This window comes from Prionailurus bengalensis, chromosome D3 (genome assembly GCF_016509475.1).
Source record: "Prionailurus bengalensis isolate Pbe53 chromosome D3, Fcat_Pben_1.1_paternal_pri, whole genome shotgun sequence".
Classification (NCBI taxonomy): Eukaryota; Metazoa; Chordata; class Mammalia; order Carnivora; family Felidae; genus Prionailurus; species Prionailurus bengalensis.
The window spans coordinates 93,734,318-93,755,093 of NC_057356.1; the positions used below are offsets into that span (position 1 = coordinate 93,734,318).

At 51.0% G+C, this 20,776-nt stretch overlaps 1 protein-coding gene across 5 annotated transcripts in view; it reads left to right on the forward strand.

Moving 5' to 3' along the window:
* Positions 1-20,776, forward strand: part of ATP9B (ATPase phospholipid transporting 9B (putative)) — a 252,267-nt gene that overhangs the window by 165,563 nt on the left and 65,928 nt on the right. For all 5 annotated transcript variants that reach the window (XM_043559118.1, XM_043559122.1, XM_043559119.1 and 2 more), the window contains 2 exons: positions 1,915-2,075; positions 18,258-18,400. In XM_043559118.1, the coding sequence (XP_043415053.1) occupies positions 1,915-2,075; positions 18,258-18,400 (304 nt within the window). The remainder of the gene's footprint in view (positions 1-1,914; positions 2,076-18,257; positions 18,401-20,776) is intronic.

Genomic DNA, 20,776 nt, shown 5'->3' on the forward strand with positions numbered 1-20,776 from the left:
CAGGGGTCGGCGAGAGGGGCGGGGCTCTCAGAAAGTGAGCCTGCGGGGCGGGGCCTGTCACAGGCCGCCCGGGGGGCACAGACCCTGGGGTGTCTTGGTGGGTGTGCGGGTGGAACCCAAGCTCTAGAACGACGTCAGTCGTTACTTCTGGGTCCGTGTCGTTCCCGTGTTTCTAGGCTGTTCTTAAAGGCGGTGAGTATCTGTACACACACTGGGCTGGAGGGGAAGACTTGCAATTTTGTGTGGCTGGTGGCTCGTCTTCGCTTTCCTACCAGGCTGGCTGTTTCTTCCAGGTAGAGTCTCGTGGTTGACTCGGTTTTCGTAACCTTACCCTGTAGGTAGGAGTAGAAGGCAGGAGACACGGACATGTATTTATTCAGTGAGCGAATTTTTTGTAGCCACGCGTCACTGGATTTCCTGACGACGTTTTGTGTTTTCTTCCTAACTGCATGTTCTGATGTTCTCCTGCAAGTGTGTGGCAAATGTTAATCAAAACCAGATGCGAACTAAATTCATGAGACGTGGGGAAAGCTAACCTTTTATTGGCCACAGTTAGGGATTTTCAAAAATAAACTAAGTTACTAATCAGCTCAAACTAAAAACTCTTTAGTTTGAGAATTACGGTACCCCATGTATTTTATCAAAGTTACGGCGGTCACTTTCTTTTTCTTGAAATCACCCTCGCTCAAAACTTGTGCAGATTCGGGGGAAACTCCCGTGATGGAGACCCAGTCTGCTGTCGGCATCCTGGGCGCCGGGAGCAGGCAGTGTGCTGACCGCGTGCCAGCTGCGGCCTGACAGTCACCGGGGGTGACAGGGAGCTTCCCCGGGCCCGCAGGGAGTCCACCTCGTCCGGTTGGCAGGCGGGGAGCGCCGGCGGGGAGCGGAGGAGAGCGAGGGCCGCACGGGTAGGAAGCAGGGATCCGGTGGAAGGGTCTCCTAGCGCCAGTAACGAGGACAAGAATGTGCGTGAGGGCTCGCCCCGGGCCCGGAGCTGCGCTCCGTCTCATTTAGCCCCGAGTCTCGTGACGAAGGCGCCTTTGCAGCCTCGCTTTACAGAGCAGAAAACGGCACTCAGTTCTCCCAGGGTTGTACCGCCAGCGTCCAAACTGGCCTGCCTTTCCACTCCTGAGGAGAAGTAGTTGCTCTGCGGCCCCCCTTCTGCCCCTGTAGCCCGGAAGCCTTTTTGCAGAGCCCGAGACCCCACCCTGTGTCCCCCCACACCCTGCACTGCGCTGTGGTCCTGCAAGCCGGTGACTTCGCAGGAGCTCGAAATCCCAGCTGCGCACGTCTGAGTTGAGGAGCGAACGCCGCTTCTCGCCATTGCCACGATCCCGCACGGGACGCAGCCAGAGAGGAGCTCGTTCCCAGGGGCGCGACCTCCCCTCATGTTTTGCTCAGCGAGGCCGCGGTCCACAGAGTGACTCCCGATACCTTATTGGGAGAACGTAAAGCGTAGGGTCGGTGTAAATTTAAAAAGGAATCCGTTCAGGCCAACTGCCCTGTTGCTTTTCTGCTTAGTGGAGACAGGCTCCTGGCAGCGAGGGTCGGCAGAGGCCGTCCTTTTCTGGGGCGCTCCGTCGGAATGAGATCCCGCGTCCCGGCCCACCGCAGCCGGCTGTCGGAACGCCTCGATCTCGGGAAGGATTGCAGTGTTTTGTGGTTGGCTACCCTGGAGTCGTGTTTTCTCAGTGGAACCTTTCTGCAGACGCTCTGGGGATCGCGACTCCTTTTCAGAAATTCTGCTTAAATCTCTGAAGAGGCCTTTCAGGAGAAAAGTAAAGTTAATACCTTTTTGGATTTCGTTAGGGGTAAGGTCAGTACAAGAGGAGCCGTAGTCATCACTATTGTGCATTCAAATTTGCAGTATTAGATGCTTCATGGTTATGCCTAAATTTTGTGCTTTTCTTCCAGGTTGGTTTGTTGGACCTTGAACTCAACCAGCTGACCAAAGCGCTGTTTGCGGCTTTAGTTGCCCTGTCGGTTGTTATGGTAACCTTACAAGGATTTGTTGGCCCGTGGTACCGCAGCCTGTTTCGGTTCCTCCTCCTCTTTTCCTACATCATTCCCATAAGGTGGGTTTGAGAACTGAGATAAAACAAACGTCTAGTCTCGCTGAGTATGATTTCATCGAAAGTTATCTTTCTCGGTATGAAAGAAGTTTGTCCACACAAAGCTGAACAGGAGCCAGGACTCCGATATATCTTGAGAAGAGATTCCGTAGAAGATGCTACTTGGAGGGGCAGAGTTGTTATTCTTTGATTAGTCTAGAAATCTGACCCTTTTCCATACATGAATGTGTTGATAATATAATATTGAAGAATTGGGAGATGTTTCTCGGACTGGTTTTGTTTACTGCCAGTAGACTTACTTCCAGTGCCCTTGGATTGGATTTGTGTGCCTCACTGACTTTATGTTTCAGAAACCACCTGATGTATCTGTCAAGTGAGACAAAGTATTGAGTAAGACAGTCTTTTAATGCGAACAGTGTTTCAAAACGGTAACCCTTGTAACATAAGCTTGGGATATAAATAGTTATTGTGAGGTGTCTGTTTAGTTTCAAGACTAATCTTTACCGTATAAATGTGTATTTCCCCAAAGTACATTTTAAAATGTATTTTAAAAATACATAGTACACATGAATGAACATTTTTATGTGAGTGAGCAATTAAAACCTGATAAATCGTGCATGAAGCATGAAGCTAGAGTAACCATTTTCTGTAACAGAACAGAGGAAAACAGTATAGAGGGCGCGGGGAGGTAAGCATTTGGAAGAGGAAGGCGCACATGTCTTTATAGACCAGCTTTCTCCAAAAGGTGGTCCAAGGGTGATGTCTCTGTCACTTACGTCCCGAGAGTGGGGCCGTGGCGTGCTCTCGGCTGTTCCTGCCGGGGCCAGAATTCCGGCTGCCGTAGACCCTCACCCCTGGCGCCTCGGCATCGTAGCTGACGGGGCCAGCCCGCCTTCCCGGCCCCGCACGCCCCTCTCCACCACACGCCAGCGCGGCCCTCCTCGGCCGCGCTGTGCGGACGCTCTGCGAACCCTCCGAGGGGTTCCTCGTGTGCCTGCAGGCCGCCTGGGGTTCCGTCCGCCTGCTGCGGTAACGCTTGCGTCTCCACCGGTCGCGGAGCCCCGTCCTGCCCGGTTTCTGATTCTGCGTGCTCACCGTGCCCCGTACCTGGCACAGCGCATGGCGTGTGCTGGGGCCTCGCACGCTTACGGAGCCACCCGGCACAGAGCCCTTCCCGCTCTCAGAGCGGCAGGCGTGCGCAGGGCCCGTCCGGCTGTCACGCGGCATCGTCGTCACCACGTAGACACGTACCGAGTGCCCACAGTGGGCTCCGGTGACAGAGAGGTCACGTGTGTCCCCAGAGCCCCCCCGGGGAAGTGGTACTTGTAAGAGTCCTACGGAAGCGACCTGCTCAGGTGCGGTGGTCCTGGCTCGGTCCGGGCTGTCCATCCCTCATACCCAGTGCCCGCCCGGCCAGCCCCCACAGCCAGCCCCGCGCTGCGCCGTGCGCGTCGCCCGGTGTCACATGGGGCCTGGGGGCGGCCGAGGGCCGACGTTCGCGGGACCCGGCAGCGAGCACTCGGCTCAGCGGCCGTGTGGTTGCTTGTGCGCCGCCCCGCCAGGGCCCGTGCCGCGCTCGGCACGCAGGGTGCCCTCGGAGCGAGTCCGCGGGGAGAACGGTTCCGAGGGGAAAGCCTCCGCTGCGAGTGGTTGTCGTCTAGTCCCGTCTGCGCTGCTACTCGTGACACAGAGCGCTCTGCCCCACGCGGTGAGCGGGGCCCTGCTTTGCTCAGGGGAGCGCTGAAGCCCCTCCCCTTTCTCCGCACCCCCGTCGGCGGGGCACCCCTTTCTGTGGGTTTGGTCTGCGGACTTAGCCCGACTGGGGTGCCCCCGGGGTCAAGGACCTTGATGTCCTCTCTGCTTTGGACTAGCATCTCGGCTCTCCGCGTGGACTTCCCGCCTCTCATCCGGGGCTTGCAAGGAAGGGTTCCTGGCGCGCAGGGCATGTGAGTGAGCCTGCAAGTCCCCGTGGGAAGCAAGGCCCCGCGTGCCGAGCACATCACACAGCCCACTGGGCACCGGGAGCACTCAGCGCTGGAGGGTCCGAGCTTGGGGGCCCCACTCCCCAGCGGGAGCCCCCAGCCCTGTGCGAGCCCCGTGGCTGGCAGGAGCCCCGCCGTCTGGTGTGAACCCCGCTGCCCGGCAGGAGCCCCCCCCCCCCCCCACCCGCTCAGGCTGGGTGCGCCGTGACAGGCCCGCACGTGTCAGCCGCCTGGCGCAGTCCCCTGCCTCCCTCCTTCGGCTGCCTCGTCCTCGCCTCTCCACTGAGCAAACGCGTCTTTTCTCAGCAGTTCCCGTGTTTTTCATTCTGTGCGTTTATTTGCTTTCGCTAATAATCATGTCTCTGTGTTGCTTCTGTCGGTTCTAAGATGTGAGTATGACGTACGTGGAGATTGCTTCTGCCGCGCGGCACCCGGCCTGCCGGGGACCCTGTGCTCTGTTCTGGGACGCTTCTCTTTGGGAGTGCTGCGATCCCCTCAGCACTGTGCATGTTTTTATCATAGCAAAATGTTTTTTTCTTTCTTCAGTATAATTACACTACAAAGAAACTTGGCGTTTTAACTTTTACCAAAGTCGCAGGAAAAATGAATTATAGTTACGAAATAGAATATATTGTGAGCATTTTTAACGTATTTGTTTATAACACTTTTATGCACTTTTATTTGTACGTCCAGGACACTGATTTAGGGAATTCCTGTTTACATTTGATTCAGCCAAGTTTATTTTCCTTTTGCAAAGTTCCCATAAAATAGGGATAATAATATATTTTAGTATTTACTAAGTATGGTTTTCAATTTAATAAAGGATAGATCAAAAATTTTTTTTATGTTGAAAAGTGCACAGTTTTCGAAAGTAAAGTGCTTTTTCCTCTGTTGACCTAACACGTTTCTAAAAAGTTTTTATTTATTTATTTTTTTAAATTTCTTTTATTTTAATTTTTATTTATCGAGTGCACGCACATGAGTGGAGGAGGGGCAGAGAGAGAGAGAGAGAGAGAGAGAGAGAGAGAGCGGGAATCCCAAGCAGGCTCCATGTTGTCAGCACCGAGCCCAAGGCAGGGCTCCAGCTCACGAACCAGGAGATCATGACCTGAGCCAAAATCAAGTTGGACGCTTAACCCACTGAGCCACCGAGACGGCCTGACCTAACACATTTTTGTAACAGAAGTGTAGCTGACACACAATGTTACATTAGTTTCAGGCGCACAGCATAGTGACTGGCCAAGTGTGTGCCTTAGAAAATGCTCCCCGCAAGAAGGCCGTTGCCGTTCGGAGTCCTTACGGCATCGTCGGCTACGTTCCCTGTGCCGTGTTTGTTTTATAACTGGAGGTTTGTTCCTGCCAGTGCCCTTCATCTCTGTCACTCTTCCGCACCCCCTTCCCTGCGGCCACCAACCGTCCTCTGTCTCTGTGAGTCTGTTTCTGGTTTGTTTTCTTCAGATGCTTTTTACACATTTCACAAAGTTAGGCTGTCTCACAGAGATTGTTCTTTACGGGACAAAATAGTTTTGAATCACCTGATAGCACTTACTTAGTCTTTCAAGGACAGTGTTGCGGGATTTAACTCCCGGAACTGGAACGGATGTATGTTCCCTGATTGTGCTGCTCGGAGCTTGCTCCAGCTGTTCCGTCAGGCACGTGTGTGGCCGCCCGTCAGGCATGTGCAGGAGCTGGTGTGTTCAGCCAGTCTGCGGTCCGCACGCTTCAGAGCGCCGTGTCCCCTTCTAGCTGGTGGTCCGGAAGACTGTGCAATCGGGGCTGAGTCGCGGGAGGCGCGCGTGGGCAGCAGAGGTAAAGCCGCACCTGACAGTGAGAATGTTCCCGCGGCGGAACACGTAGGAACCATCTGTCCGAAGTCCTGCGCTTGGCGGGGTGTGCCTGGCTTGGGAGGCAGACTTTTCCTCTCCCTTCCCGTGGCCCGTGGATGCCCCCGCTCCCGTTCTGCCCGCGGCTGCCTGGGGGAGCGAGCGCCCAGTGCCCTGCTCAGACCCCTGCTCGCTGCACACGGTGAGAACGCAGTTTCAAAACGTCCGCTGGCACAGGTACAAAGTTTGCTTCAGAACTTAGAAATTAACTTGCTTAACGTCTCAGTGGGGCCTCCTTTTCCATTTAGCATGCTTGGGGGATGCCTGGGCAAAAGGGTGTTTCCAACCTAGGAAAGCACTCGATGGTTGGGGAGATTTGCAGCGTGTCCAGACTGCAAAAGAGGCTAATGTGAGAAAATTCAAGGTTTGGAAAGCAGATACAGGAAAGAAGGCCCAGGATGTGGCTGTACAGCTTTTTGCCGAAGAGGTTACGTATGTGACTCATGGACCCACTCAGCCATCTCAGCAAGAGCCTGGAGTGGACGGGGTGATCCAGGAAAGGTCTGTGCGGGAGCCTCTTGTCTAGTGGCGTGGTCCCCCCGTGACACACACAGGAGACCCACAAAGGTTTTGAGAACCTCTCATCAGCGGAAATGCCGTCAGCTTGCACTGGAAGGAACAGACATGGAACGAAATGAGAGCAGCCTGTTGACTCCCGAAATCCTGCAGGAAGGAGATGGGCTGGTGGAGCCCCCGGCCACAAGCATGTGCTGCCCTTCAGGAAAAAGGAAGAGTCACGAGGCCACAGGCCTGGGCCGTGTGGAGTCCTGGCACCGCGGGCCAGAGGGTAGGACGTCCAGTCTCAGAAGATCATTCCCCGTCCTTGTAACAGGACAGAGTCGGGGCCTGCGTGGTTGTGCCTGTGTTCCAGGCATTCTCGCCAGTTCTGGTTTGCTGATAATCTTTTTTGGTCCGTAGCTGGAAGTTTTACTCACCTGGCAGTGAAATCATCGGGGGAAGAAAACCTGTAAGTTTTACGTAGCCAAATTGAGAAATCTTTTTTGCTGTTGGTTATTACCCTGGGCAGGTTGTTCAGGAAGCGCTTCTGTACATTGGACGATGGCGCTGTCCTCCAGTGCTAACTTCTGAAAGGTTAACAGGGTTGGCCATGACCACGGGAAGCGGCAGGTTCTCTGAGTGCCAAATAGGGTTTTCACGTAGAATTGTTTTCCATCCCAGTGGGCTCAGTGCCCCTTGTGGAAGAGACTGTCCCCCAGTGAGCCAGGGCACCTCTGTCCTACACCGGGTGCTCAGACAGGCCTGGCCGGTTTGGGGTCTTCTGTTCTGTTCCCTTGGTGGGCATGTCTATTCCTGACCACCTAACAAACTGTCTAAATACTGGCTTTGTAATAAGCCAGTATTTCAGAGACCAGGGCCCTCCTTGTGTCCTTTCAGAGTGCCTTTGCCCACATTGGCCGTTTGCGTTCAGTGTTAAATTTTCCAAACCATAAATCTGGCCTATCTGTTTTTTAGGTCTTCTCCAGTACGTTGAAGTCTAAAAAATGTCTTCACAGAAATCCTGCATAACTTTTGTTAGAGCTGTTCTTAGATGCTTGATATTTTTTGCTGTTGTAAATACTGTGGTTTTTGAAAGTGCTGTTTCTTATGTATCTGTAACTGGTTTGGAGAAATAAAATTGACTTTTATAAAATGATTGAACCCATCAAGTTTGGTAAAACCTTATTGGTTTTAATTATTAATCTGGAGTCTCTTGAATTTTCTCTGTAGGTAAGTGTATTGGCAGCAAATAACGAGAGCTTTGAGCTTTGTTTCTTTGGATCCCTTGCACATTTGCTTCTTTTCCCTGTCACTGTGTCCGATTCCTGGTATCTCGTTACGCGGGAGTGCTGAGAACAGACGTTGTTTTTGTCTCTGATGTGAAGGGCGGAACGTTCAGATTTCATCATTAAGCATACTATGTTTTACAGAGGGCCCATTTTATACTAAGAAAGTTTTTCCTATTCCTATTATGCTAAAAATTGTTATAAAATTATGAATATATAGGCTTTTGGGTGGCTCAGTTGGTTGAGCATTCACCTTTGGCCTAGGTCATGATCTCATGGTTTGTGAGTTCAAGCCCTGCGTCGGGCTCTGTGCTGTCAGTTCGGAGCCTGGAGCCTGCTTCGGATTCTGTGTCTCCCTCTCTCTCTGTCCCTCCCCTGCTCACACGCATGCTCTCTCTCTGAAAAATAATAATCATTAAAAAAAAAATTTTAAATAAAATTGTGGGGGCACCTGGGTGGCTCAGGAGGTTAAGCGTCCGACTTAGCCCAGGTCATGATCTCACAGTCCGTGAGTTCGAGCCCCGCATCAGGCTCTGTGCTGACCGCTCAGAGCCTGGAGCCTGTTTCGGGTTCTGTGACTCCTTCTCTGTCTGCCCCTCCGCCTCTCATGCTCTGTCTCTCTGTCTCTCTCTCAAAAATAAATAAACATTAAAAAGAAAAACATTTTAAAAAATAAGATTGTGAATATCGTTTTTGTAATACTGCTACTAAATCTGTTGAGGGGATTTTTTATTTTTAAGTTTTTCTGTAATATTTTAATATGAAAAATTATACTGATTGACTTTCTAATATGATACCTACCTTATGTTCTTCCGGTAAAAGATGCATCTTAATCGTGGTATAATATTCTTTTGTGTGTTACCAGATTCCATTGTTTGTATTTTTGTGAAGTTTTTGAGTTGATTCCCATGAGTGACGATGCTGTTACTGGTTTTCTCATATCATTTTTCTGGTGTTCGGTGTCCAGGCTGTGCCGGTCTCACAAAATACATGGCCAAGTTTTCTTTCCTCTTCTTGTCTCTAAAATATTTTCTCTAAAATGATACTTATTTATTCCTTGGGCATTTACACGTCAGGGAGGCCTGAACTTTTTACTGCAAAAAAGATGTTTGACAGACTTGATTTCTTTAATAGTTTTAAATATATTTATTGAATAGTTACAGTCTAAATAATTAACTTTAAGGTTAAAATTGATTTCAAGTTTTTAATTTCTTCTTCAGTTTTGCAGTTATGGTTTTCAGGAAATGTGTCACCTGTACCTGTATTCAAATTTATTCCTAAAACTTGTCCATAATATTTTCCTGTTATTTCAAATGGATGGGATCTGTGGTATTTATTCTTCATTTGTGATACTTGTTTCTCTTTTCTGTTTTTCTTGATCGGTCTTTCAGTGGGTGTATCAGCTTTAGGAGTCTTTTGGACGAGGCTTCTCTCTAGGCTTGATTCTCTGTGACATATAGTATTTCTCTAACTTATTAATGTTACCTTCTTTCCTTCTGCCTTCTGTGGTTTGTATTATTATTCTTGATATAGATGCTTAATTTACTAGTTTTCAGCTCCCCCTCCCCCCTTTTTGAATGTATGTCATTGAGGCTATAAATGTTCACAGAGATACTGCTTTGGCTGATTCCCATACGTTTTCATACGTAATATTTTTGTTATTTTCAGATACAGAATATTTTTTAATTTCCACTGATTTCTTCTTTGACCCATGGTTATTACAGAGTCATTTCTTAATTTACCAGCATGTTTGAATTTTCTGATTATTGTCTGCATCTGTATTTAGTTTGTGTTGTCGTTAGAGAACGTATCTTCTGTTATCTCAGATGTGTGACATTTGCAGAGTTGAGGTGCAGGGCCAAGTGTCTCGTTGATTTCCATGAACACCTGCCCGCCCTCGCAGAGAACCTGGATTCTGGATTGCTGGCACAGTGTGTAAGCGCATCTGTGAGGCTTGTTGTCAGTGTCTCCACACCCCTACTGGCTTTTCTCTGCCTTCTCTAACACTTGCTAAGAGTTGTGTGGAGCTCTTCCATTAGTCTTGGGAATCTGTTTTCCCTGGAATTCTCTTGCGGCCATCATATACTTTGTGGCTTTGGTGTCAGATATATACAAATATAAATTGTTACGTATTTCTGCTGAATTACGTATTTTCTCATTATAACGTGACTTGCTTGATCTCTGCTCAAGCTTCCTGTGTTAAATTCTAGTTTGTCTTACGTTAACAGCACCGTGCCTGCTAGTCAAGTGCGCTCGGCCTGGCTGGCTCCGTTGAGCACTTCCCTTCTCTGTGTGTATGTGTGTCTCTTGGGTTTGAAATTTTATCTTCTCTGACAAATTTTGACTGTTGAGTGCCCACACGGTTATTGTAATTCTGTTCCAGTTCTGATTTAAATTTGTCATCTTATCTTGGTTTTTTAGTGTGCCTTACCTGTCGTAGATCTTCCTCCTTGCTTACCATTTTCCTTGTAATTTTTATAATTGCACTTCTCTGCTAATGAGTTGGGAAGGTTTAAGCTATTTTTGTGCTTCTAGTCATTACCCTGTAAACAGAGAATGTTTTTCTTAATCTGTCAAAGTCCAAAGGCAGCTGTTTCCTTTACCTGTCACCTTAGCCCATGTTTACCTCCCCTCACCCTTTTGACCTTGTGCCGTTTTCGCCATTTATTTTAATTTCGTTCATTCTTAGGCCTCAAGGATACTGTTGTTTTGTACATTCCCCGTATATTTTGGTGTACATCCGTGTTCATTTCTTACCCTGAGGCCTTCCATGGAGAATAATTTTCCTTGTGTCAAAAATTTATTCTTTTGTCCAGTATGGCTTTGTTGGGAATGTGCTAGGTTTCTGCTTGGCTTTCCTTAGAAACCGTTTCTCCTGCGTTCCCGGCTGCCTTCTGGCTGCGGCTAGCGGGGTCCCCAGGGCCTGTGCTCCTCGGTGCCCTCTGCCTGCGGCCGCTGTCACACCTGCTCCCTCCTGCTCTGTGCTCAGCCACCCTGTGTCCAGACTGAAGCTTCTCTTCGTAGAATGCTTAGGATTCGGTGCATTTCTCGAGTGTGTGGATGGGCCCTTTCCTTTATGCCAGAAAACTCTGGGTTTGGTCCTGCTGTGTCCTCTCCTTTGGGGACGTGAATGCGAGCTGTGTCAGGTGTCCTCCCCATGCTCTTCGTTGGTCTTCTCTTTTTCTTCTTTTCCACCTTCTGTCTCCATTCCCCGTTCTGCCTCGTTCCAGCGACCCGTCTTCCAAGTCGCGATCTCAGCCTTGGCCGTCAGACCATTCGCGTTCCTAATTTCGGTTATTGACACCTTTTAGTTCCGAAAATTCTGTTCGGTGTCTTTATCACACTGCTTACTCGTTTTTATATTTGCGTTTTCCACGCAGGTGATCACTCTAGTTTGGTTCCTGGGTCCTGTTTCTCAGTCTGCGTCGGTCACAGGCTGCTTGCTGTTCCTGTCGGTCTTTCTCTCTCACTTTTTCCTTCTGGCTCTTGCACGTGGTTTCACTGAGTGCTGTGTGGCGTTTGTTGTTGCGTGCTTCGGTTTCAGTTTATGTCTGGGGTGTTTTGTGGGTTTGTTTGGTGATTGTATTTGAGAAGCTAATTATAGGAGTGATTTGAGATAAAAAACGGAAGCTGTCTTCTTGAAGCATATACCCTGCCTCTGCTGATACATGGAGGTGCCTCCTGTCACGGAACATCTTCCTCCGAACGTGAGATTCACTTCACAGTCCCTGAGTTGTGGGAGCCTGGCTCCTTCTCCACGTGTGGGCACACGGCTCCCCAGTCCCCTCTTAGTGTGGGGCGGAGCCCCTCTTGGCCTCTTATCCTGGAAAGAGGGGCCTCTTGTGGGACCTCCCCCTGCCTTGGTCCTGGCCTTTGTGTCTGCTCCCCGCACCGGAAGGCTGCTGACAAGAAAGCTCAGACCATCGGGGGCTGGCGGTCTCAGGGCAGAGGGGGTCGGTCCTGTGGTCACTTCACCTGTGCGGTACCTGGTCAGGGCCCAGCCCGGAAGCCCCTTACTGTCTAGTGTGCTCTTTCTCTTTCTTTCCAGAAACTTAAAAAAAATATTTTACATGGTATTTCTTACTGTTTTCAGTGGGAACATTGGTTCAAGTAGGATAGCCAGCCATTACCCGAGATCACAGAACTCCCTTGCGGTTTTTATGTAAAGAAAGCTGGGGGCGCCTGGTGGTTCAGTCGATTGAGCATCTGACTTTGGCTCGGGTCGCGACTCGCACGGTTCATGGGTTCGAGCCCCGCATCGGCCTCTGTGCTGACGGCTCAGAGCCCGGAGCCTGCTTTGGATTCTGTGTCTCCCTCTCTCTCTGCCCCTCCCCTGCTAGCGCTTACTCACTCACTCGCTCTCTCTCTCAAAAAATATGAAGTAAAACATTAAAGAAAAAAAAGACAAATTTGAAAATTTCTGATTAACTTCCATGGCAGTACTTTCCAAGGGTAAAACTTCCAGGTCCTAAGTGTGATCAACTTTATTCCTGAGAATGTAGCAAACTTTCTTTTAAACACAAAGTACAGCTCTATCATAGTGAACCTGGGAAATGCAAGCTGTTAAGACAGTGTCACCCGGATAAACTCTGGTATGTCCATTCAGTGAAGACTGTCCGTCAATAAAAAGGAACAAAGTATTGATACAGACAACCACTGGGGCATTTATAGGACATTTTTGAAGTTACAAAATTACGATGGACAATTCAACGGTTGCCAGGGGGCAAGTCGGGGGCAGGTGGGGGCTTAGCTGAGGAGCGTGCGAGCTGCATGGAACCGTTTGACCCCGATGGTGGATGGGGTGTGACATGAGTCTGTCCTTGGGACACAGAAAGCAGAGAGCGCGTGTGAAAACTGACAAAGCCCGAGTGAAGTCTTCATCTGACTTACTCGTATTGTAACCCCAACTCTGCCTGGGGGGTGTGCTATGGCGGTGTGACATGTCACTGGGGAAGCACCCGGGAACCCTCCTGGTTTGCTACTTCTTGTGAGTCTTAAAAACGACGTCGAAGTTAGAGTTATCAAAAAGCAAAACACTGTCCCCACCTTTGGTCCATGAGAGTTAGTGTATTCTGGGAGGTGGAGGTCTCGGGCTCTGGAATGGGGGCGACGAGCTTGCATTCGTGCCCTGAGGCTCCCGCTGCTGTGGCCTCCGGAGGGTTCTTAACCTGTCGCCTTTTCCCGTCTGCTTCCTCATGGGATAAAGTTTTATTTAAAATAATGCCTCAGTGGCGTGAATTCACTCTTCGTGCCTTTGTCCTTCTGAGTCTTGCCCCATTCTTCGTGTATCCGTTTCTGTTGGCTTTTAACATCATAATAGGTAGCTCTTTATATTGGCCAATATAGTTATCTCATTTGTCTTTTTTTTTTTTTAATTTTAAAAAGTCATTTATTTATTTATTTATTTTGAGAGAGAGGGAGAGAGAGAGAGCATGCACGTGCACATGAGCAGGAGAGGGGGAGAGAGACAGAGAGACAGAGAAAGTCCCAGGCAGGCTCTGCATTGTCAGCGTGGAGCCCGACGCGGGGCTCAAACTCACGAACCGCAAGATAATGGCCTGTGCCAAAATCAAGAGTCATTCACTTGACCGAGTGAGCCACCCAGGCACCCTTCTCATTTGCCTTTTTAATTGCGGCACTTTTTCGTGATAGATCGGTACATGCAATTTTTAAGTTAAGTATAAATCTAAGGGAGCATTGGTTAATTTATCACACGGGTGCAGGGAAGGTCAGCCACGCAGCCCGTTCATTGGGTGTGGCTCGAACGGGAAGGCCAGCGCCCCCTGGGACTCTTCTCCCCGTCTGTCGACTCTGCTTTCTTCTGGTTAAGTGTCATTCTCTGCCAGACCTTCCTCACCTGGTTACACAGACGGCGTCAGAGGCCTGAAGCCCGTGTTCTGCTCACTAAATTACACAAGGAAAAAGCAGATACTTTATTTCGGCCGGTTCCGGAGTGCGTCTCCCCTGAACCCACCACTCGTCTTGTATGTAGCGTGAGTCCGTGAGGCCCGGCGCCCTTGCCTGCCCTCGGAGGCCAGGGTGGGTCTCTTGTGCCGCAGCCTTGCGTGTCCGCTGTGCGTGCAAGGCCCCCGTGGAGTGGGTGCTGCGGGACCCCTCCTCCTCTCCTCTGGCCTGGCTTCGCTGTGGTCACTGTCCCCTTTGTGTAGAGAGCCGAGCTGAGCTTTTCCAGCCCCAAGCCTTCCACCTTTTCATCTGGTCCCTTTCTCCTGGTGAGCTTGCTTACTGACGTTTTGACCCAAGCACTACCTGCCTGGTTTGGGTGGCTTGTCACGGGTACCTTCGCTGCTCCTTCGTTCTTAGGCTGTTGGAGACATTTTATTTGAAGGTGCATCAAATTGCATATACTTAGTACTTTTATTCATTTATGAACTAAAGGAAGTGTTAGTCCTTTAATAGGAAGGTTTATCCCTTTGACACGTTGACACAAAAGATTTGGCCTCACTCCTGCACAAATATATTTATACTGCTGCCATACAGGATGACTTCTGCGGGCATGCGTGTGCGTGTGCGTGCGCACACACGCACACACACACACCCACTCACACACACCCCTTAGCACTGGCTGCTGCATAGCACATGCAGTGTTTCACGTGGCTCCCCGGTAAAGGCTGAAACCATTCTGAATGTTGGGGAAGGCCTGGATTGCTTTGGTGTCCTTCACCCCATATCTGATCCCGTGACCAGCATTTGCTTGTTGTGGATGCTCGGGAGGTTGGCTGACATCACTCTGAGTGGAAGGCCCTCCGGAGTCTGCCCCCCTCTCCCTAAGTGTGGCTCGGAGCAGTGGTGTATTCTCAGAGCCCCCCGTGGAGCCCCGGGCCCTGGCGCGCCACCTGCCGCCCTGTGCACAGCTTTGGACTCTCCTGGTGGCTTCAGGATTTCTTGGGTTCAGCTCGTCTGGAACACTGACACTCCCCTTTATTTTTCCCAAAACACCACGTTATTTCAAATCTCCCACGCCCGCTCGGAAACGTAATGCGATTCGGAATTTTGCTGTACCAATTTAAGCTACTTTCATGCCTTTCCAGATTTTCTGTTCTTAGGACCCAAGGCCACACTTCGTTTATCCTTGTGCACACGGCCGTGGGTGCAGTGCAGGCAGGTTCTCAGGGCACTCGGGTGGCTCTCCGCCTTTGTTCCACCTAAAGTCCTGCCCGGGCCCTCCGAGCTCGCGTCCTGCCTTCGCTGCTGGGGTAGGGCCTCCTGTACACCCCTGTCCGTTCCGTTTTGGCCCAGGGCCCGTCTCTCCTATCAGACCTTGTCTGGCTGTTGAGACCGGTGGTCGTCTGCTCCAGTGATGCAACTCACCTGTTTTTACGTGTTAGTGCAGTTCCCACAGCCGTCTTGCACATACGTGGCCTTTTACAGGTACCGTTACCGAGGCTCGGAGGACTCAAGTTGTCGTTTGTCCAAGATGATGGAAACTTGAAAATTAAGAATCAGTACAAGTCACACGTCGCCTTAAACCTGTACAGTTCAGGTACCCACGCGTCTTCCGGGCGGAACATGGAAAGCAGGTGCAGGAGGACTTGGGCCGTGCAGTGGGCAGGAGGTGATTACTGACATACGGGAAGCGAAAGGAAAAAGGAACCCAGGGTCACTCGCCAGCTCTGTCCTGCTGTTCACTCGTGTGGAGAAATGGCTTCCTCATGGAGAAACCGTAAACTTGCTGTGTGTTGTGGCGCAGGGAGAGGACGGTGTGTCGTATGCCTGCGCTTAAAGGCTTTTGTGGAAAGGCGAAGGCTGGATGCTCGATCGGCAACAGATACAGTCGTCTGAAGCCTGGGAAGAGGTCCAGGTCCTGACGGAGGCCCGAGCGGCACCGTCACTGCGTGGCATTGGGTGAATTCAGCCAGTGAGGCTTGAACATCCCCGGCCACCCTCAGTATGTCACAGAGTGTAAAGATGTCACAAGATGAAGAACGTTGCGGGAGATTCAGATAAAACCACATCTGTCCGTTTCCTTTAGGTGACAATCTACAGGAAAGGGGTTTGATGACTTTTGATTAAAACTTCTCATTAAAATGACTTTTCTGGGGCGCCTGGGTGGCTCAGTCGGTTGAGCAGCCGACTTCGGCTCAGGTCATGATCTCGCGGTCCGTGAGTTCGAGCCCCGCGTCGGGCTCTGTGCTGACGGCTCGGAGCCTGGAGCCTGTTTCGGATTCTGTGTCTCCCTCTCTCTGACCCTCCCCCGTTCATGCTCTGTCTCTCTCTGTCTCAAAAAGAAATAAACGTTAAAAAACATTAAAAAAAATAAAATAAAATGACTTTTCTTTTGCTCAGATTAAGATCTAAGACTAAGCCCCGGTCAGGCAGGAGTGCACGTGAGCTGGTCCAGGTGGATTGTCCCCTGAGCAGCCGCAGGCGCCGGGCCCAGCGTGCCAGCTGAGATGCGCCAGGCAGGTGGGGCCTCAAGGACATCGAATCGCATTGCGTATTTTAGGAAAATACACCTCACCTTTACCCGGGGCTCGGGTCGCCTCCTCAGACATTGTGTAGAGGAAGGAAGGTCTACAGTAGGGGGGTTTGGTCAGGAAGGTGGGCTGGTGAGACGGCCATGCTTCCCAGTTAGCCTGTGCTCGAGCGCGACCCTTCCTGACGCCCTGGCCGGGCCCGTTCCCGCCACCTTGTGTCACACTGGCTCATGAAACAGCAGGTTCTTAGGGCTCTGTGACGACAGCAGTTGTTTTGTTAAATCGTGGCCGTTCGTGATGTCGAGAGGACCCCGTGGAAGAACCCAGAAGGTGCCCCTTTGGTCTCCACTCAGCCCCAAGCCCAGCAGCACCCTGTGAACTCCGGGAAAGTACCCATTTGCCCTGTGGTAGTTGAGGCAGGCTGACGTTTTCCAAAATAATTTGACCCCGGTACACAAGAGAAGAAGGTCGTGCTCCTGCACCGCGTTGGCCTCTGGGCCTGCCGAGCCCACCGTGCTGAGCTCCACAGGGACCCACACCGCCCCCTACACCCCCTGCACCCTGGTCATCAGTGGCCTGGCCCCCTGCCTGCCCCTGCCCGCTCGCTGGCCCGCTGAGCCTCTCACTTGACTGTCCGCGTTCAGAGGGTCTGTCTGATCGCCGATACCCGGCTCACAGACAAGTCCACACAAGATGCCGCGTGTCCCTCCTCCAGCCCCCGTGCCCCTCAGCCTTTCCAGGCGGTGGCTCTTAGTGGCTGCCGCCGGGACCCTCGCCAGTGCTCCTCCAGCTCCTCGCCGGCCGCTCTGGGCGGTCACCCCAGCCCCACAGAGAGAGTGGTGTCTGCACCCCAGACCTTAACAGGAGGCCGTCTGTGAGGCCAAGAGGCTGCCGTGCTCTGCCCCCCGTGCCGTCCTGGGGTGTCTGTCCTCCCTGACCGGCGGGTCTCCCTGCCGTATCGGCATTGTAAGTAGCCAAGAGGTCGTGAGGCCGGTTTCAAAGGTCTGTGTATTTGTCGATTATGACTTTTCTTTCTGACCGTGAGAGGTCTTAGGAGTTTTGAGATGGGAGCGTTACGGACAAATAACTCATTATGATCATTTTAATTTTCTTTAACTTGCCTACAGGCTGTCTTTGCTGACTCTGACTCCTTCACATTGTTTTCCAAGTGTGCTTTTATTGTTACGAATTGCCATTTGGGTCGCATGATTGAGGGTCAGCAGCCTCACCACATGGTGGAGGTGTGTCGTGTCTGCTGTTTTTGTGACACAGTTACACTGGGCACAGATTTTTTTATGGGCTTTGACGCATATCTGATGATCTTAAGTCTCATCGTTACCAAGAGCAAAGCGAGGCCAGAACTGCTAGGTACAAAAGTATGAGCAGAGTGGGTGCTTCACTTAAGCCAGCAGGTGGACGAGTGCAGCTTGGGTCAAAGAGGCGCCATTTTTAAAATGTACTCCAGACTCTGCCTAAGCCTAGTCAGGGGCCTCCGTGGCTCTTGACTGTGAGACCCTGCGCTGCACCTGGTGGCCTGGCCCCGGCTACTCTGATCCCGCCTGTTGCCACTGTCCCCGGTACTTGCTTCTGTCACCGCCCCGGGCCTCAGGTCGCAGCCCTGGCGTGGAAGCCTGGCCCTGTGCGGGGCCGAGCGCTCCTCCCGGGCGAGTTCAGCCTGGGAGTCACCACCAGCGGGGAAGCCTCCTGTTTGTTCTTTAAAATGAGCACACGAGCACATTTTGACAGTCTCTCCCAGGGAGGCACCGCCTGAGCCCCATAAACACAGATCTCTCCTCTGGGCCTGCGTGGGGCGCGTGCGTCCACCCGCCTTCTTCCCGGACATCCGATTCCACGCGCTCGGCTGTAGGGCGAGGATCGGGAGCCCGTTTGACCGCCACCTGCAAACACGTTGTGGGGCGTGAAAAGGTTCGTTTGTTGGCTTAAGTGTCAACAAATTCGTTTATTTTAAATGCTGAAATCCAGTATCCCCAACCTAGTTCACGTAAGGTCAAAGGTAATAAATGTCTGTGGAAAACATGAGTGTGAGGGTGTTGCCTGGCTTTGGACCACACTGACAACTCTGGTCGGTTTTATTCGGCAGTCTGCGCGTGAACTTGGACATGGGCAAGGCCGCGTACGGGTGGATGATCATGAAGGACGAGAGCATCCCCGGCACAGTCGTGCGCACCAGCACCATCCCAGAAGAGCTGGGACGCCTGGTGTACCTGCTGACCGACAAAACAGGTACCGAGCTGGCATCCAGTCCGTAGTGATCCTGTGTGTCCACGTGTGTGCCCGGGGTGTGTGTGTGTGTGTCCACATGTGTGCATGGGGCATGTGTGTGTCCATGTGTGTGTGTGTGTCCGTCCACGTGTGTGTCCACATGTGTGCACGGGGTGTGTGTGTGTCCATGTGTGTTCACGTGTGTGTGTCCATGTATGTTCAAAATGTGTGTATTCACATGTGCATGGGTGTGTGCGCCCACATACGTGCACAGAGCATGAGTGTCCACGTATGCTCACAGGGTGTGTGTCTACTGTATGCACGGGGCGTTTGTGTCCGTGTATGTTCAGGGGCGCACATGCTCGTGTGTGTGTGTGTAGCAGGGTATTGAATTCATTCACATTTAGAATTTTCCAGACCTTGCCCTGAACACGGGCACACAACTAATCTTCATCTTGGAATATCATCAGAATTAGCAACATGTTAAATCCTTAGAGATTTAAATGACGTGCCTGAATATTTTTAATTCTCTGCAGCCTTACAGTTCTTTCTTTGTTTTAACTGCCTTTACGACATCTCTGTGGAGGGGACGTAAGAGGAAAAATTGCTTGTTTATTACAGGATGGTACTTTTGAGCTGTTGGGAGGGTACGGCGATGTGTGTATGGCTTTGGTATTTTCACAGTAACCCTCCTAAAGAGCCTTACTAGAAACTACCCCATCAGGTCTGTGCCCCAGATTTTATATTTTTTTATTTCACTTTTAACTTTCTTCATCAAAGAATTCTTGTCAATACGTAACATATTCAATAAAAGACGAACTGAATCCAGTACGATAATAAAAGTCCTATCGACAGGTTAAAGTCCCTACCTGATTGATCCATTCGTGGCTTAAATTCCCAGTAATTCTTGGTGAACTGAAAATAAGAGAATACTTCTATCACATGGTAAAATATGTCTCAAGTAAAATTCAACATTATTTTTAACAAAATGTGAGGACAAGCTTCATCATAGGAAAAGTAAAGAAAAAAACTAACGTTGTGACTTAGCATGTGTCCTAGACGTTGCAGTAAGACAAGACACAGAAGTCAGCCGTACCACCAAAAGAATAAGCAAATATTTGTAGATGAAACAATGAACCAAGGAAGCCAACTGCTAAAAATCAGTGAAGTGGCAGGTCACAGGGCAGAATGACAGAATGGCTCCCTGCGCGTCAAGCAGACCGAAGAGTAAAAACCCGCTCGTGGCGGTGCGAGGGAGCATCAAGCGTGGGCGTAAATGTGAGGGGTGCGAAGGTGGTCAGACCTTCCAGAGAATCGTGAAGGAAGACGTGACCCAGTGGAGAGACGGGTTGCGGTTCCCAGCGAGAAGACTGGGTGTTTCGCAGTCGTCCACCTTCACGAGGAGGTGAGGCGCTTACCGCGGTTCGGTCAAAATCCAGCTGTCAGGTGGCGTTGACGTCCGGTCTTCGTGAGGGCTTGTCTTGGTAGCATCTCCAGGAACTTGCCGGTAAGTTCATGCATGGGTTGTGAGATCAGAAATAACGAGGAGCTTGGGCTCAAGACGGTACCCTGGGAAGATGCCTTCAGATTCCTCCTTCCCACCCTCGCGGAGCTGACGGGAGAAGATTTTAAGAACAAATCTGTAACGGTTGTGGCGAATAAGCAAAAGCGCCCTTACAGAAGTGAATGATTTCTGGAAACCGGGTGGAGTTATTTTGATGGAGAAGCTGGAGCCAAGCAAACCCAAACTCAAAATGGTTCCTAGAGTGACCCTGCGGAGATGCCGGGACGTCTCCCCAGAGCAGCGTCCTGGAGACACACGGAGGGGACGGGTGCGGGCTGAGGTGGGCGAGGGCCTCAGCTGTCCACAGGCGGTGGGAGGGACCCGCCCTCCACAGCCCACAGCCTGCTCTCTAACCGCGGTCTGACAGATGAGAACAGCTGCGTGCGCTGGGACCTCCAGCGCGAACAGGCCTGCTTTCCCCGAGAGCAGGGGTTCCGTGACAGTTTACCCAGAAAGAAACCCAAAGGAGCCGTCAGGAGAGCGTCTAGAATTACGGGACACCTTAGGTACACCTGTAAATTCATCCTTAAAATTTAACTGCATTTCCTATACCAGTAACAATGGGGGCATTTAATTCCAAAAACGCCAATTAGAGTAGCAACAAAAAGTATATTAAAAATAAATTCAAACAAAACCCGTATAAGGCCTATACGGATGTAAGTTCTTACATTCTGGAAGACCGAAGTGGTGGATGGGCACACTGTGCGTGAGTAGGCGTCTTCGTGCGGTGGAGACGTGGCTTGTCCCCACGTGAAGACCCCTGACCTGTGAGGGGCACACCGTGTCGGGCCTTCTCTCCACTGCGAGTGGGAGTGTTACCTGCTGGGCACTCG